The following is an 18,380-nucleotide window of genomic DNA, read 5'->3' on the forward strand; positions in this document are numbered from 1 at the left end:
TCCTCCTAATGTCTAATATAAATCAAGCTGCTTCTGGTTTAAAGCCATTACTCCTCATCCTGTCACATGCCTCTGTCAGAAGTCCCTTTCCAGCTTTCCTATATGCCCCTTCAGGTACTAAAAAAGGTGCTATAAGGTCTACCTGGAGCCTTCTCTCCTCCAACTCTCAGCCTGTTTTCATAGGAGAGGTGCTCCACCCCTCAGATCATTGTCATGACCTCCTCTGGACCCATTCTAACAGTTCCATGTTCTCCTTGTGCTGGACCCAGCAATGCAGGTAGTTTCTCACGAGAGTAGAGCAGAGGGTGAAAATGACCTCCCTTGACCTGCTGGCCATGCTGGTTTTCCTGAAGCCCAAAGGCTGCAAACACACAGTGCTGGCAGTATTCTTTTGCCCTAGAATTCAAATTTATAGATACAAACAACCATACTGCTTGAATTAGAGAGCTCTTGAATAGCACTGTTTCACTACGTTTATATTTCCCTACTTTTTCCAGAGCGTCGTTTTTCTCAGAGCCAGAAACAAAACTCAATCTTCTACCATGAAAAGCCTATGTTTGAATTTACTCCTGACTTACTGGGTGGGGGGAGAGAGGAAAAGTACCTTCTGGCAAGTTAAGTCAGCAGATTAATATTTGTAGTTTTAATTGATTCAGTAAATTACTTGAAGAATTTTATATAAAATTTTGCAAATGGGAATATTTTACAAATGGGAATACTAGGTATTTTACTATGACAACTATATTTTAAAAGGTCACTGATTTTACTCATTTTGGTACCTTGTTTTTTATATCCCAGATGGACACAGATGCTATAAACACACTTGGGAGTACTCTTACACCGGCAAGCCAAAGTGTAAGCACTAAAAATACTCAAGAAAATTAGATAAAAACTCAGAATTATGTTTTTTAACTTTCAGACTATCTTACAATTCTCAACATATCACATTAATAGTTTTTAATAGACATCAATTCAGCAAATCATGTTAAGTACAATTATTATGGTTGGAGATGTGATGATGAACTATTGTAGTGGGTCTAGAGGAGGCCACGAAGATGATCTGAGGACTGGAGAACCTATTCTATGTGGAACAGGCTGAAAGAATTGGAGTTGTTCAGCCTGGAGAAAAGGCAGCTCCAGGGAGTCCTTATAGCAGCTTTCCAGTACCTGAAGGGGCCCACAAGTAAGCTGGGAAGGGACTTTTTACAAGGGTTTGCAGTGACAGGACAAGAGGGAATGGATTGAATCTTGAGGAGGGCAGGTTTAGACTGGAGATAAGGAAGAAATTTGTTACAGTGAGGGTGGTGAGGCACTGGAACAGGCTGCCCAGGGAGGTCATGGATGCCCCCTCCCTGGAAGTGTTAAAGGCCAGGTGGGACGAGGCCTTGAGCAACCTGGTGTAGTAGAAGGTGTCCATGCCCATGGTAGGGGAGATGGAACAAGATGATCTTCAAGGTTCCTTCCAACCTAAACCATTCTATGATTCCATGATTATTCCTTTTGAAGTCATACATTCTAAATACAGTAAACAGCTTCAATTTTATTTTAGCAGGACTTACTTATTAATTTAGCTTTTATTTTTGACGCTAAAGAAGCATTCCATTTTGCAGCTCGTAATGTTTCACCCCTCTTCTTCATATGTCCTTTAACAGCATCTGACGTGAAGACAGATGATTTAGCAGTTTCTTGTTTATCCATCATCAGAATGAACCTGTAAATTGTCAAGAGGAATGCCCAAATAATACATAAGCTTTCCACACTTCAAAAAATTGTTTCATTACCTATTATCAGGATTTGTTATCTATGGAGCTGAGAAAACTGCTTCAAACACGTTAATGAATTATTCCTTGAGACTTAAAGTCACATTATCACAGATGTGGCAAAACATGTAATAAACGTGAAGACTAAAAGGATTTCGAAGTTTTAAATCGTGTTCATTTCTTCAAAATACCAACCCGTTTACTCTTACAAGGGAAGAAACCTCCTAAGTTCTTCACCATACAACCAAACCACCTTTGTCAGAACAAACTTTAAATTGAAGATGTAAATAAACCGCTTTATAAACGCTATAAATTCCAACGACCAGCGAGAACAAAGGGAGTTGCGGCCCCGCAAACAGCTCCAAGGAGGCGACTTCCCCGTCCTCCTCCTCCCTTGCAAGCGACCTCGCCTCAGGGCCGCCAACGGCTGGACGGGCGCCAAGGGTCGTTGGGCGGCGGCCGCAGCCGGGGCTGAGCAGCAGGGGGCGGTCGGACACGCGCGGCCCTAAGAGCTGCCAACCAGGGCAGGACCGTTCTATGATTCTACCGCAACACTGTTCAGCAAGGTTTAAGTCCCCCAACCTGATGCACGCGAATTTACCTCATAGTATCATAATGGGTAAAGCCACACCTCCTAACTAAAGGAGCCCCCTACCCACAGAAGCCCCTTACCGTCAGAGCACAATCAGTGAATTTAAGGGTAGCTATATCTCTAAGATGAAGCAAGATAGAAACGAAGCAATGGCGAGTTAGAAGGTGTCCACATGAGGTGTAGCTAATACATTTCACTGTGTCAATACCCACCACGAATTTCAACCACGGGGCCAGCTTTGTGGATTTAGAACCTAGCAGCCTTTTCTGCTCAGACCTGGACTAAACAAATACCTCGACTCTGTGTGCCCATTAGCTTTTGAACACCAAGTAAAGAATCCAGATCTGAGACAACACAATTACTAGAAGATTTGAGGAGGAAGGAAACCCTTATTCCAGTGCAAAATTGCGGGCTGATGGAACTATTGGTCCGGTTTACACATGACTGGTTTTGGTTTGGGCCTCAAGTCTCAGAGCAGCGCGGGTCACAAGTCTCAGCATCTGCAAATTGACATTATGATAAAAAGAATATTGTTCTAAGTAACAAGGATCACTCTGAGTTACACAATGCCAAAAAGAATTTGTCATTCCCCTACGAGCACCAGACACAACATGGCTTAGATGACTCTTTGCTTTAATCACAGAATGTTAGGGGTTGGAAGGGACCTCAAAAGATCATCCAGTCCAACTCTCCTGCCAAAGCAGGATCACCTAGAGTAACACAGGCGCACACCCAGGTAGGTTTTGAAAGTCTCCAGAGAAGACTCCACAACCTCTCTGGGCTACCTGTCCCAGTGCTCTGTCATCATCACAAAGTTTTTCCTTATGTTCCTATGCTCCAGCTTGCACCTGCTGCCCCTTGTCCTATTATTGGACATCACTGAGCAGAGCCTGGCCCCATCTTCCTGACACTTGCCCTTCACATCTATAAACATGAACGAGGTCACCCATCAGGCTCCTCTTCTCCAAGGAAAAGAAACCCACTACCTCCATCATCATTGTGGCTCTGTGCTGGACTCTTTCAAGTAGTTCCTTGAACCAAGGGGCCCAGAACTGGATACCATATTCCAGATGTGGCCTCACCAGGGCACAGCAGAGTCCTTTACTTGACTGAAGGGAATCCTGAATTATAAGTTTATGGTCCTAAATAGTAACTGAAAACACTGCAGCCTAAAAATATTCAGGTAGTCTCAAAATCAAAATGCAGTGACAGATCAGGACACAGCTAGAACAATGGCTGCTCTGTGATTATTTCTTACACATCTTTTGATTTGACCCTTTAGTGAGTGAACTTGGAGTTTTCAACACATTTTATCTGTAACAAAGCGCCTCCAAAGGGAAACGGGATGTAAAAAAACCCAGGATAATGTAAGATCAATAGGTATTGCAGATACAACTCGGTTAATTTGCTAATGTAAACAAAGAAAAACTTTGCATCCAGCTCGGGAGGCCCCAACATAAGGACACGGTTCCACTAGATCATAATGATGCCAAGACAAAACTGTAATGAGAATCTGATTTTTTTCACCTCTCCATTGCTTATGCATGTATTTTGGTGAGCAACTATATATCAGACATGAACAATTCCTTTTAAGAGGAGACTGTTTTTGCAAGCCTTTTTAGTCAAGCACTTCGCTTAACATTCCTCCATGCTATTTTAACGCATTAATAGTTTTCTCCAAAAAATGCATACAAGGCTTAAGCAGGACAAACCCTCCTTATTTCACAGGCAAGCAACAAGAAAGCCAGGCAAGAATTAAACTGCTGCTGGCAAACAAACTAGTTAGTCTGCTCAAGGGACAAGCAATCATGTCATAGTAGGCCAGAAAACATTGCCTGACCTGAAGCTAATTTTTGATGCCGTTGCCCCAGATTTTTAACTGAAGCAGACCTTTCTGGTTTTAGATGCTGAGCACACACCAGCTCATTACCCTTGTGAAACGTGCTGTGACTCAGGCCTTGCAGCCGCAACCCCGACCAAAGCTAACGAGAAAGGTTCCGGGATCACAGTGAAGTGACCCGGAAGCGTTGCAGATTACAACAGCAGCTTAAAGTGCGGTATTACTAACCCTACCAAAAAAAAAAAAAAAAAAAAAAAAAAAACCCACCTGAAACAAACACATTTAAACATTTGTAATTTAAAAAAAAAAAAAAAATCGGAAAGGTTTCTGCCTTACGGAGTGGCCGAATTTCCGTGGGTCGCCTTCACTTCAGGGGGCGCAGACACCAAAGCCGCGCCTCAGGCACCGCCTCTGGGCAGCGCGGCGGACGCAAGGACAGCAGAACCATGGGTGGGCCCTGCACCCGGGCGACCTGCGAGTGGGGAAGCCCAGGCGGCCAGCGGTGCCTCCGAGGAGGAAACGGGTGCCGCGGACACCTTACGAACACCTTTGCTCACCGCTCCGCACCCAACTCCGGCCCAGCCCTTCCTGCCGCCCGGCCGCCATTTTGCGGAGCCGAGGCGGCCCCTCAGGCTGCCCTGCCGAGGGAAGCGGCTGCGCAGGTAACGTGGGATGGCGGCCGCTCCGCGGCGGGAGCCCGTGGCTGCGCGCGGGCCAGAGCTTTACCGCCTTCCCCGGCTGGTTCCGAGGGGCGGGGGTGGGCTTCCCCTTTCCTGGTGGAGGAGACCCTGCTTGCTCTGGGCGTGGCTGTCCATCTGCGAGTTCATCAGTTCAGTTCGGTGAAACAACAGCAGGTGCCAGGGCCAAAGGCAGGTGGTGGCAATTAGCACCTCTCAAAGGGTGTGCTGCAAAAGGAAAAAAACCAAAATGAAACAAACAACAAATATCCAAACCACCAAAACTAAAAACCAAAACAAACCCCAAATATTTCGGAGATTTTCTTCTGCTCCTTTTGCCATTTTAAAATATTTTTTTTTCTGCCCAGACAGGGCCTCCCTCCTGCAGGGAGTTTAAGGCAGCCACAAGTATTAGCAATATGGCATTAATGAAGTGACAGCTTCAATAACTAATTAAAGCAACCCTAATTAAAAACTGGATTTTAGAGATGCCAAGATGTTACTAGTACAAGTTACTAGTGCATTTTTAGTGCTGTGAACTACACTCAGAGTACAATTTCCCAAAATGTCCTTCCAGAGCTCTGCTTGCACATACAGGCGTTCTATTTACCTATTTGTCCCAAGAGAGGCACTTCTGTGTTTCCTAGCAAAGTAAAATGCCATTGTTTTTTATAGAAAAAATAATTGGCTATTTTCACTGAAGTGTTCCCAGAACAGTGCTGAAAGCTGATTTGCAGTACTGTTTAACAAACATGTAAGAGCTGAGTTGTATATAATAGGTTCAGCCTTAACTGGCATGAGATTTACTTTTGTTTGTATCTGTTTCAGGTTGTAACAACTTGTAATTGATACCACTTGCAAATACAATGGAGGAGGGCAAGACTGAAGACATCCAGAGTATTCTGCGACTTAATGTGCGAGGCTGTTTCTACGTGGCCAGGCGTGAGTCTTTGTGCCGCTTTAAGGACTCGATGCTTGCCTCCATGTTTAGTGGACGCTTTCCTCTCAAAGTGGATGAATCAGGTAAATGCATTCAAGCTCTAAGTGTGACATTCTGATCAGGAGCTCTGTGCCAAAAACATGCTTTTCTATATCTTTATGCATTTTATAGTATATTTATTTTCCCAGTCTGCTGAGAATCAGTTGGCTTCTGTAATTCCAGGATGTAAAATAATTATGCGTTCATGACTATATTTAAGAGTAATTAATGTGAATTCCACATGACTACTCAGGTTTGCAAACATACATGTTTGTGCAGTGCTCTACTTCTGCCTTGTCCTAGTCCAAACTGTGGCTTTGGAATGTACTTCTCCAGTATAAGTATGAAAATAGAGGAAATTGAAGTTGGCCTAGTATTTGGCATTTCACTTGGATGCTGTTTATTAACCCCTATATTGTCCAGAGGCATCTCACTCTCTCTGTTCATTACATAAGGAGATTTGGGTCTAATCTCTTTTTCAGAATACCTAATTAGCCAGTAAAGTTTGCATTTTTTAACTACCTTGGCTTGATATGAAAGCTTGAATAAGACTATTCATGGTTCAAATTTCACATTTGTTTCTGATTTGGAAATCCTGCCAAAGTGCGTCCAGTTTACAGATATGATGGATAGAAAGTACTAATTCCTTGTTACACGCTTTTGACTGTTTAAACTATCTGAAATGTTTAACATTCTTACCAGTGTGTCGGTGTGAGCTGAAATTCCCCCCCCACCGACAATAACCAGGCTAGCCCAGTCTGGAAGCAAATGAAAAGCTGTATTTACAAGCAGAGTCTAAAATCTACAATGAAATGCAATGAATATGTACAAATATACAAAAATTCACAACATTCATAAATATATACAATCAACAGAAAAAGCACAACCGATCTCCCTTTGCTTCCCCCCAAGGGGACCCTCCCAAAGGGGCCTCTCTCTCCCAGGAGCTTCCCCCCCAGACCCCCCTGGACAGAGAAGCACAGTTAGTTAAGCAGAGAGTTGTTAACTTAGCTGCCAAGGTCAGTGTGTTATCTTCAGCCAGAAGAGAAGAAGAAACAGCAGCCAGACAGCCCAGCAACTGCCCCCACTGCCGAACGCAGAATGTGCAGAGTGCCTACTTTGTTTTGGGTAATAGTTCTTAAACATTTCTATCTATCCAATGGAAGTGTTTAGAACAATCGTTATTTTGCTTTCTTACACCCAATAGTGACTTATTTACATTCTTTCACTTTCTCTGTTTTGAACTTTGCAAGGAAAAATTAAAAAGACAGTTTCAAACCATCACAACCAGCAGGGCTTTGATGTCATCTTTCATTTGTAGGGAACAGCCTATTGTATACAGATGTGTATGGCCAGTTTCTGTAGTTATCCTTGAGCCCTACAGCCAAAAGAGGAAAAAAAAAAGAAATTAAAAAAAAATAAAAATTGAGTAATATTCAGGAAGGATTGGACAAGAGGTACACTGAAGCTGATGCTACTTTTCACTCTTTAAATTGCCTAGAACCAAAATTGAAACAGCTCTTTGCAATAGCAAGAAAAGCTGTATCTACAGTTAGAAGTGCATCCTCCAGGATTAGACGTTAGCATTGTAAGTGGAGTGCAGTACAGCTGAGGCTGTATGTTGGCACAGTCCTGTGCAGATTAGCAATTTCACTGAAATTCCAAAGAAATCTTCACTACACTTAGAATTTTACCTGCAAATAACACATATTCCAGGAAGACAAAAAAGTAGTTTGGAAATAATAAAGTACACTTAGTCCTTCTAAGTAAGTAAAACTAGTACAGAAGTTTTACATAAAGCCTTTACTTGATGATTTGGTGGAATGTGACAAGTCTGTATTCATTTGCTGAAGAATCCCAGAATCCCAGCATGTTAGGGTTTGGAAAGGATCTCAAGAGATTACCTAGTCCACCTCTCCTGCTAAAGCAGGGTCACCCACAGCAGATCACTCAGGATCACAGTGTCCAGGTGGGTTTGGAATCTCTCGAGAGAAGGAGATTCCACAACCTCTCTAGGCAGCCTGCTCCAGGAGCTCTTGTCACCCTCACAGCAAAGAAGTTTTTCCTTGTGTTTAGGTGGAACTTCCTGAAGTATTTAAAATACTTTTATTGATGTTTTCAGGAGCATGTCTAATTGATAGAGATGGAACCCTCTTTAAATACCTCTTGGATTATCTTCACGGAGAAGTTCGGATTCCTGAGGATGCCCAAGTTCGAACTGCACTGCAGGAGGAAGCAGATTATTTTGGCATCCCTTATCCATACAGTCTGTCTGACCACTTGGCTAACGAAATGGAGACGTATTCTTTAAGGTCAAATATAGAGCTTAAAAAGGTCTTGACATTTCTTACCTTTTTAAACCTGCATCATGCAGTAGCATCAGATAAACAGCAGGATATACAAGTTAGCACTTTTTTAATCACCAAGTTAAATCACCAGTAAATTCAGAGATTTAGGTTAAATCCTAGAGCTGATAGCACAGCCATGGAGATACGGACATCAGCGTTTCCAATCATTTCATGTAAAACAGAGTAAAATATAAACTGACATTTCATTGCAAGTCTGCTGTAAAGTCTGCTGTAAAGCTTGCATGATGGAAATGATGTTGTTTAGTCCTCTATTTGGCTTCAAATTTTACTTGAGATTAGATTTGACTCCTTCAAGATTATTTGGGGTTGTGAGGTGTTTTTTTTTTTAATTTTTACAAATTCATTCTCCCACTTGATAGATAAAATGTACTTTGACATTTTTTAGAACAAGAAAGGATAAAATAAAATTAATATATTACTTAAAATCCTAAGGTTTGTCTGGTTTAGGATATTGTAACTTAAAAGCTAATTGTAATTAACTGATTGGAAATTAACTCCATAACTTATTAGGTACAGATGGCTGTGGTAGTCCTAACAGTCATCTACATTGTCTTGAGCTATTGTTCACATATTTCACATTCTTTTCCAAAAAGAAATTAGTAAGGGAGAAATTTCCAGGCCTTTCAGTTTCTCTTCATATTAGGAATTTGCCATGCTCCTAAGTATTTGTGTTGCCTTTCTGTGAATTTCTCCTAGTTCTACAATATTTTCTGTTAACATCAGATAAGAAGTGGTGCACACATTACTCCAGAGAAACTACACCCCTGAATTACTTAAAAGAGCTCACCAGTACATGACTATGAAAGCTTATTCAACTAACAATATTGTATTCTTATTAATAATCTGTATTTGGTGGTTTATGGTGTGTTTTGGTTTGATTTTTTCCCTCCAGGCTTTGTTAGACTTCTGTGATTCTTATGATTTAGTTTGTACCAAGCCTACAGTTTGGGTCCTGCACTATCTCAACACTTCTGGAGCAAGCTGTGAAAGTAAAATTATTGGTGTGTATGCCACAAGAGCTGATGGGACAGAGGCAATTAATAAGGAGCTAGGAGCAAAAATTCATAGTAAACGCATTTACAAAAGGTAAGACGACTGTCAAACACAGGAAAGCACTATCAAGTGAGAATGAATACTCACGTAGTACAATACCTAAATATTCATGTATGTAGCATTATATAGCACTGTTATACTCTCAATCTGTGGAAGGAATCAGAGTCTTTCTGGCTTCAGAAACAGCTGGCTAATCCCAAGCACAAATACAGGCTGGGCAAGGAGCGGCTCAAGAGCAGCCTTGCTCAGCGTGAGCTGGCAATGGTCGCTGGTAGCCCAGAAAGCGACCAAGTCCTGGGCTGCATCAAAAGCAGTGTGAGCAGCAGGATGAGAGAGATGATTTTTCCCCTCTATTCTTCTCCTATGGGAGCTTACTTGCAGTACTGCTTCCAGTTCTGGTGCCCCCAGCACAAGGAGGACATGATGCTGTTGGAGTGGGTCCAGAGGAAGTCATGAAGACCATCAGAGAGCTGGAGAACCTCTGCAGTGGGGAGAGGCTGGGAGAGTTGGGCCTGTTCAGCTTGGAGAAAAGGTGGCTCCAGAGAGACCTTAGAGCAATTACCAGTACCTGAAGGGGGCCTACAAGAAAGCCAGGAAGGGGCTTTTTACAAGGGCTTGAAGTGCAAGGATGAGAGGGAATGGATTGAAGCCTGAGGAAGGGAGCTCCAACGGTCATGTAGTCCAACCCCTGCTGCAGTCATCCTCCACTAGATCAGGCTGCTCACAGCCTTATCAAACCTGACCATGGATACTTCCAGGGATGCGGCCCCACCTACCTCCTTGGGCAACCTATTGCAGTGTTCTACCACCCTCATGGAAAAGAACTTATTCCTAACATCCAGTCTAAATCTCCTCAAATTTCAAACCATTGCCCCTCATCCTGTCAATGCAGGCCGTTGTAAACAGTCCCTCTGCATCCTTCTTGTAAGCCCCCTTCAGGTACTGGAAGGCTGCTATTAGGTCCCCCAGAGCCTTCTCTTCTCCAGGCTGAACAACCCCAGCTCCCTCAGCTTGTCTTCATAGCAGAGGTTCTGCAGCACACTGATCAGCTTTGTGACCCTCCTCTAGACCCACTCCATCAGGTCCATACCCATCCTATATTGAGGGCTCCAAAGGTGGACACAGTACCCCAGGTGAGGTCTTACCAGAGCAGAGCAGCAGAATGTGATCTGCTGGGCAGATGTCTTTTGATGGAGCCTTAACTATTACTTGTGAACAACTTTTTTTTTTTTTCCAAGGATATTAATTTTTAGCTATTCAGCATCTCTTCTATTAAAAAAAAAAAAGATGAAATTAAGTAACGTTTTCTATTCTACTTGACAGAACGTTTACTGTTAAATCTTTATAGCTAGGATTTGGTAAAAAGAATGATCCATTTAAACCCTGCTACATTTTTAAGGACTTGGCTAGATGTACCATGTAACTGTTACCTTAAAAACAATATTTTTAGAGAAGCTGGAAATAACGTCCAGTACATCTGGAGCTATTACTCAGTGGCTGAGTTGAAAAAGATGATGGATGCTTTCGACATCTGGGAAGGGAGAGGTAAAGTATTAATTTCTAAAATTTCAGTGATACTGCTTTCTAACAGAACAATAAGAAAAATATTTGCTGATTAAATATAATAAAAGCTCTGTATGTTTTCACTTACTCAGTAAATAACATGCTGTAAAACATGCCATAGTAATGGTTATTAGAAGTCTCAAGGGATGTTCCACCAGGATGGCATGAGTTGACATGAATGGATGTACTAGTGAAAGCCAGCACATGCAAGGGCTAATGTCCTGCTAGTGTTGGGCACTCTGGTGGAAGCCCCAAAATCATTCAGGTTGGAAAAGACCCTTGAGATCATCAGGTCCAACCATTAACCCTACTCTACCAAGTTCACCACTAAACCATATTGCTAAGTTCCACATCTAAATGACCTTTTAAACACATCCAGGGATGCTGACTACACCCACCACTTCCCTGGGCATCCTGTTCCACGCTTGACTACTCTTGCAGTGAAAAAAATGTTTCTAATGTCTATCTTAAACATACCCTGGTGCAGCTGGAGGCTGTTCCTTCTTGTTCTATCACTAATTACCTGTGAAACAAGACCAGCACCTACCTCTCTACCGTGTCCTTTCAAGTGGTTGTAGAGGGTGATAAGGTCTCTCCTCAGCCTCCTCTTTCTGAAACTAAACAGTCCCAGTTCCTGCAGCTGCCCTTCATCAGACTCATTCTCTGCACCCTTCAGCAGCTTAATTGCTCTTCTTTGCATCTGCTCCAGCACCTCAACGTCCTCCTTGTACTGAGGTGCCCAAAACTGAACCCAGCACTCAAGGTGTGGAGCACAGGGGAACAATCACTGCCCTACAATGGCTGTAAGCAACACTCCTGTCAGCACAGTTCCAGAGCTGTAATTCTACATAATAAAATGCATGCATTCATTTAGTCAGGTGTGAAGTATAACCTCAACGTCATATTGACTATGTTCTTTCAGTTCATCAACATAATGTCCCTTTGAATTGCAGGTGTCAGCTACTGGAGGGTGCCTCAGGAGCTGATTGAATGCTGGACCCTTGAAGAACAGCCATTGAAAGGCAGTTTACATCATATGCCTCCAGTCCATAAGAGGTATGCTGATTTGCAGGAGTGGCTGCAAACAAGGCAGAATCACAGCACAATCTTTTAATGTAGTTTAATGCTGAGTTTTCTTTGGTTTGCTGTTGGTATTGCCCCAGAATCCAAGAGCTTCATTGCAGGACTGACCTTGCTGGAGGCAAACCATCTTTTGTGGGTGGCTGTTGCAGTTTGTTTTGTGATGATGTTATAAAAAGAGTAATTTATGAACACGGTTTGTCTCTTTAGCTGAAGTTCTTTGTTTTCCAGACGATTAATTGACTTCACTGAAGAGGAAGACTATTTACCACGTAAAGTGGGTCCCAAGCCAATCAGGTTCTCGGGTCCCTCCACAAGTACCCACATCAAAGTCAGAAACTCAGCTGCATTAAAGGTGGCTGCTTGCAGCACTTCACATTCTGCAGTGACTCTTAAGAGACCCAATGGTGAAACTTTGTCAACACACAAAGTAGCTTCCAAAACTCTTCCCACAACATCCATCTCAGTACCCAGCAGTTCCTGGGCAGCCTGTGGAAGAGAGAGTGCTGACAGTGAGGCACCATGTCAGATGGTGTTGGAGACCACGGTGTCTCAGAAGCCTGTAAGAAACCGTGTAGTAAAGCTGAAGCGAACTCCCCTTCTTCTTAAGACATCACCTCAGCCATCTTTTCCTCTAGACAGTAAATCAAGTGGACAGGACAGTCCTGCTGCTGAAATTCTTACCACTTGCATGGTACTGAAAAAGGAGGAACCAGCTGTATTAACAGACAGTATCAACCTTCGGAACAAGAAAGCAGATGGATGATGTTTGATGCGGCCTGACGGGATAGCTGTGCATCGTCTGGTCAAAGAAGAGATCATCACTTCATGTGGTCACTTACTCAAAGATTTGGTGGAAAATTATGATGAAAACATTTGTGAAAAGCATAAGGACAAGTGAAGCCTGAAATGTGTTTTCTGTTTTATTTCTACATACTTTTTAGATGTTGGGGAAGAAGGAAAACAGATTTAAATATCCCCCTCATGCAGAGTCTAATGTAACAGTTACCTCACATCTGTAGTTCTGTCAGGAATCACTGCACAGCAGTGAAGAAGACCTCTTTATCAACTTTAAATACACTTAATGTTAGCTACTAATATACTCCATTTGTATCTTTAAAGTGTGGAGAAGTAGATACCAGTAAGTGGCTTTCATTAAGGTGCAAGCGTGTGACATCCTGAGCACTGCAAGGATCCAAATGTTGAATGCACTTCCTGGCACCTCCAATGGTGTTGAGGCACCATTGTGTTATGCAGAGCAGTGACAGGGACCAGCCGTGCTTGCACACAGTGACCAAAGTCAGGAGTGCAGGAAGGAGAAAAGCCTGCTGAGGGAGCAACAAGGTCATTTCTTCTGTGGCCCCGAGACTGCTGCCATGATGTGATCTGCCATTGGTGAGCCAGCTGCAGGCAGCTGCTGCAGCCTTGGCATCTTGTCTTGCACTGCTGCGGGGGGGTGTTTGCTGCAGCTGCACAGGACCTTACAGCTGGCCTTCCTGCGTCCTTCTGCAGGTCTGTGCAAATGAGGAAGGGACAACCTCAACTTCTGTGCAAGCAAAGCACTGTTAACAGAGATATCTTGGTTTGAAGAAATATAAAAGAACCTCTCCTTGCCCCACAGCAGAAGAGAGACCTTGTGCCAGGGTAAATGCTGAGTAATGATCCTGAAGCAGAGAGCTGCTGTCTATGTCTGCAAGCAGAGGAAAGCCAACATTGTCTCACAGATTTTAAAAAGCCCTTTCAGTTGTTCAGATCAGTGAACAAAACCTGGCTTTATTTTGTGCCCTTCCTTGCTTACAGTTGCTTTGTTGGTTTTGCTACTGCTTTTGCTTCTCCAGCACAGGAAATCCAGCTGTTGCCAAAATACCACATTCTTAAAATTCCTGAGGCTATTAGAATTACAAAACAGTTCTTTAAATGTTTTACTTTTTAGATTATTTAAAAGTGATCACATTTTTCAGGCATTTTTCCATAACCACAAGGACTTAGAACATGATTTGCACAAGGAAAAAGTCCGTATTTTCATGTGCTAACTCTATTTTAAGGAGACACTTAGCCATGAACTGTAGTCCCTGTAAAGGTGTGCAGCACTGTCATTTTCTACTATTGGTTCATCTTCTGTTTCTGGATATTGAAAACAAACATTTAGAATCTTTAAGCTAGTGGGGTTTCTTAAAGTAAAGATGAAGACAACAATGCCAAGAGGTTTCCTATTTCAACAACAACAAAGTTTCACTGAAGAAAGGACAAGGCAAAAGTTATGGAAAGATACCAAGAAAAATGTGTTCTCCTATTCATCACTGACACTAAGGTTGGGAGAACTGCTTTTTCACAATAATTTGACTGAAAAGCCAATTTTAAAACTTACCCTTTGCGTGACTTCCACTTCACTGTTTACTGACTAGCTAAGCACTTCACCATGCACACCTTTAAATCTTTCTACAATGCTTCCTAAAGCAGATTTCCTTCCTCTTCAGCTTCTGGAGGATTTAGAAGGCTTCTACAAACATAGAAACAATCTACAGTAATTCTACAATCAGAGAGTCAGGTTGGGAAAGACCGTTAAGGTAGCTCAGAGTATGCAATTTTGCCCTGCCTATACAAAACAGGCTTTAGAATATTCTGCAGGACTTTGTGCACTAGCACAGGATTGGTATGAGTAATATTCATGTAACTTGGGAGTTTTTTTTTTTTTAGCGACTTCATTTATTTTTAATTGGATAAAGTGTAAACATGGCCTTTTAACTTAGCTGAGTAGGCACCTGTGGTGTCTTTTTCATATCTGTGAATCTTGCTAAGTTTCTGTTAGATGATGGGCTGGTATTGAACAGTTGTGTGATAGCTGAATAGCATTAACCTTCATGGGGACTTCCACTATAGCTTTACCCTTACTTGCTCAAGGGCTTTTAACATGTGGAAGTACAACAGAATTTAATCTTCTCTCTGGGAGACCAATAGTTGTAAGTAAACAAAACCTGCCAGCCCCAGGCTGAGTCATGCCCTCACCAGGCTAACAGGCTGTGGTTTTTCAGGCCTGGAACAAGGGGTAGAAATTCTACTAGTGTGATATCCTGCAGGTTCAAACTTTTCTGTTCCCAAGTCTTGAAAGTCTGCACTTTTCTTAGCATGTCACTTGTCTAACTCCCCCAGGAAGCAGGACCTGGTACTGCATCTGCACTGGTAAACTGGGATATAGCCCAGTGTGGCTGGGGAAGCTACAGAAGGGGAGTTGCAGTTCTATAGCTGGAATTAGATACGTGGCTAGGAGGTGTGGCAGCAGCTTCCTTTGAGTCTTTGTGACATTATCAAGCATTATAGGAGAGATCATGAGCAGAAAGTAACTCCAATTGTAATCCTAGCAATTGCTGGTATCTCACAGCTGTACTCTGAAGGCTGCCATACATCTCACCAGTGTAGTTTGATGCACTCAGTATTTCTCACAAGTCCTGTCACTTCTCCAGTCAGTCAGTTCTCATTTTGCACTGATGCCCTTCAAAGAATAACATAGCATCATCGTGTGGGTTAAGGAGACAAGAAAATACAATTCCAAGTAAAATTTCTGTGTTTACACAGGGACTTATCATGCAGAGGGCCTCTTATGACCTGTGATCCAAACAGGGCTAAGTCTATGCTTCAGAATATGAAGAACTCATTTGTACTGCATATAAGCAAGGAGACATTATTTCATGTCCTAGGCACCTTACCACAGGTCCTCAGGGAGAGCTTTCATCAGGCTTGTTGTAAACTGGAGCCATGAAAAGAAACACCAAAGCTACCTCTTTTTTTCTTTCTGTCTGTTCCAGTTACTTCCCTACTGGCCCAGCATCAAGAGTCCAGAACTGAGTTGGTCTGGCATTTTGTGAGTCTGTCCTGCTTTGGGACTTCTTCAGCCCAGGCAAAATTGGGACAGAAGATCTGTCCAAAGGGACTGTACAGCACGCATTGTGCCATGCTCCAGGCCCACCCAGACGGCACAGGGGATACACTTGTTACCTGTGCTGAGGAACCAGCACCAGTGTGATGGGAACTCTGCTGCGCTCCCTTCCACCCCACTGCATTTCACTGGAGAGACAATGCTGTTGCCATCAAGGCTACAGTGTTCCCAAAGCAGCTTACCAGCTTTCACTGTAGCAGACTTTGATCCTCTCCAGCAGCAAGTAGCTGTTGCTGTTGTTGGTGCCAGTGGGGTCAATGCCATGCTTTACACTGATGACTTCCTGGATAAAAGCAATTGCCAGTCCCAGCCACTTACATCCATCAGTGCCACTTACATACATCAGCGCAGGCTGGCCTGCACATGCCACAGCCCCCAGCACTACCTGACATGGCAGAGGAGCTGCCCTGGATAGAGGGGGGTCAGTGCTCCAAGGCTTCCCTGCCCACAGCAGTTTGAGTTAACAGTGGGCAGGCTGGCAGCCAAAGCTCTTTTATTCCATAGCTTGTATCCACAGGATTCCAATCCCAGGCATCTCCATTGTCACTTCTCCTATTGTCTAGCTGTGGCTCAAGCCTCTTCAGCCACCACAAGAAGATGGCAACACCTGCAGCACCCTCAGGGTAGGAGTTCCCCATGGAGGTCTTTGGAGCTCCTCCCTGCACTGGCCTGTCCTTACTGTGTGTATACAGGTACATGTATACATATATTTAGTTTGGGGTTTTGACTCATTCCAGTCTCTCTGGTAAAACATCCATGACCAGTTTGGTTCAGTAGTTTGCCCCAATAAATAGCTACACTGTCTCAAATTTCTGGCAGGTTTCTTTTGTATCTTCAGTTGTAGCTGGACCTGAGCCCTAAGCTGTACTCACAAGTGTATGACCAGGAAGGATGCAGCTGACGTATCAAATATTGATGCAGCCCAGTCACTCCATGGGGAAACACTCATGCTGAGAGCTGCCAACCAGATCAGCTCAGAGCAGGATCCAGAGAGTCACTACAAGATCACTAATCCCTTCCAGAATTAGTTTGTCTTTCAGGGTGACATTTTCAAACACATGAAAATTTATTTTGTGGTTTTGACCTTTTTTTCCAAACAGAGAATCACAGAATTGTCAGGGCTGGAAGGGACTCAAGGATGATCTAGTTCCAACCACCCTTGCCATGGGCAGGGACACCTCACACTAGATCAGGTTGCTCAGAATCCCATCCAGCCTGGCCTTAAAACTTCCAGGGATGGGGCTTCTACCACCTCCCTGGGCAACCTGTTCCAGTGTCTCACCACCCTCATGGTGAAGAATTTCTTCCTAACATCCAATCTGAATCTACTCATTTCTAATTTTACCCCATTCGCCCTAGTCTTATCACTACCTTTACCATCTTTTTAGTTTACCAGCTGTGTATTTGATCTTTTATTTTGCTGAGTTCTGCCATCACTCTGAGTTTAATCTTACACAGCTGACAAACAGATCTAACCTGCTTTAAAATAATGTCCTGTAAGGTAAGCATGTACAAAGCACAGCAGCAATTCCATGTTTGTGTCTGGGTGATGTCAAACAGCTGCATTTGCTTTGCAAAGTCAGGGCACTTGTAACAAAAAGGTGGCTGGCCTGAAAGTTAAGACTTGTCCTGCCCCTGAATTCCCTCCCTGACCCCCACAAATCTTTCACATTAAAAGGAGTATCAGACAGCTAGCTCTGTAATTAGAAGACTAAAAAGGAGTTCTGCTGAAGGTGGGCCCAAGAACATTCAACTAAAGTATTGTGACCAATAAAACACTGCTAGAAATTGACAGGTATCACAAATCCACAGATTGCATTGGGTTGGAAAGGGCCGCCAAAGGTCATGTTGTCTGACCCCCCTGCAGTCAGCAGGGACACCTCCAACTACAGCAGGTTGCTCAGAGCCCCAACAAGGTTGACCCTGAATGTCTCCAGGGATGGGGCATCAACCACATCCCTGGGCAGCCTGTTCCAGTATTTCACCACTCTCATTGTAAAGAACTTCCTCCTGATGTCTAACCTAAATCCACCCTGCTCCAGTTTCAAACATTGCCCCTCCATCCTATCACCACAAGCCCTTCTAAACAGTCCCTCCCCAGCCTTCCTGTAGGTCCCCTTCAGATATTGAAATGCAGCTCTAAGGTCTGCTCAGAGCCTCCTGTTCTCCAGACTGAGCAGCCCCAATTCTTTCAGCCTGTCTTCACAAGAGAGGTGCTCCAGTCCTCTGATGGTTTTCGTGGGACCTGCTCCATCAGGTACATGTCTCTCTTGTGTTAAGGATCCCAGAGCTGGACACAGTACTGCAGGTGAGGTCTCACCAGAGCAGAGTACAGGGGCAGAAACATCTCTCGACCTGCTGGCCACACTTCTTTTGATGAAGCCCAGCTTCTGGGCTGCAAGTACACATTGCTGGCTCACATTCAGCTTCTCATCTATCACTATCCCCAAGTTCTTTTCTGCAGGGCAGATCTCAATCTCATCGTCCCTCATACTGATGTCAAGGGTCACCCTGACCTAGGTGCAGGACCTTG

The 18,380-nt window shown here is 43.5% G+C and overlaps 1 protein-coding gene across 1 annotated transcript; it reads left to right on the top strand.

The window, feature by feature from the left end:
• Positions 1 to 5,727: 5,727 nt before the first annotated feature.
• On the top strand, positions 5,728 to 12,728 carry KCTD18 (potassium channel tetramerization domain containing 18). The gene is made up of 6 exons (XM_054381142.1): positions 5,728 to 5,892; positions 7,971 to 8,182; positions 9,110 to 9,303; positions 10,721 to 10,815; positions 11,787 to 11,889; positions 12,145 to 12,728. Exons 1-6 carry the CDS (start codon positions 5,736 to 5,738, stop codon positions 12,677 to 12,679), a joined length of 1,296 nt encoding a protein of 431 aa, XP_054237117.1. The 5' UTR covers positions 5,728 to 5,735; the 3' UTR covers positions 12,680 to 12,728.
• The last annotated feature ends 5,652 nt before the right edge of the window (positions 12,729 to 18,380 follow it).

The sequence above is a fragment of the Indicator indicator genome, chromosome 5 (genome assembly GCF_027791375.1).
Source record: "Indicator indicator isolate 239-I01 chromosome 5, UM_Iind_1.1, whole genome shotgun sequence".
NCBI classification, from domain to species: domain Eukaryota; kingdom Metazoa; phylum Chordata; class Aves; order Piciformes; family Indicatoridae; genus Indicator; species Indicator indicator.

What these genes read in the sequence shown, in the direction of transcription:
- KCTD18 (XM_054381142.1), top strand. Translation starts at nt 5,736, where the DNA reads ATGGAGGAGGGCAAGACTGAAGACATCCAGAGTATTCTGCGACTTAAT. An exon ending in TCTCAAAGTGGATGAATCAG is followed by an intron (nt 5,893 to 7,970) that starts GTAAATGCATTC and finishes TGATGTTTTCAG; the next exon opens with GAGCATGTCTAATTGATAGA. An exon ending in CGACATCTGGGAAGGGAGAG is followed by an intron (nt 10,816 to 11,786) that starts GTAAAGTATTAA and finishes TTTGAATTGCAG; the next exon opens with GTGTCAGCTACTGGAGGGTG.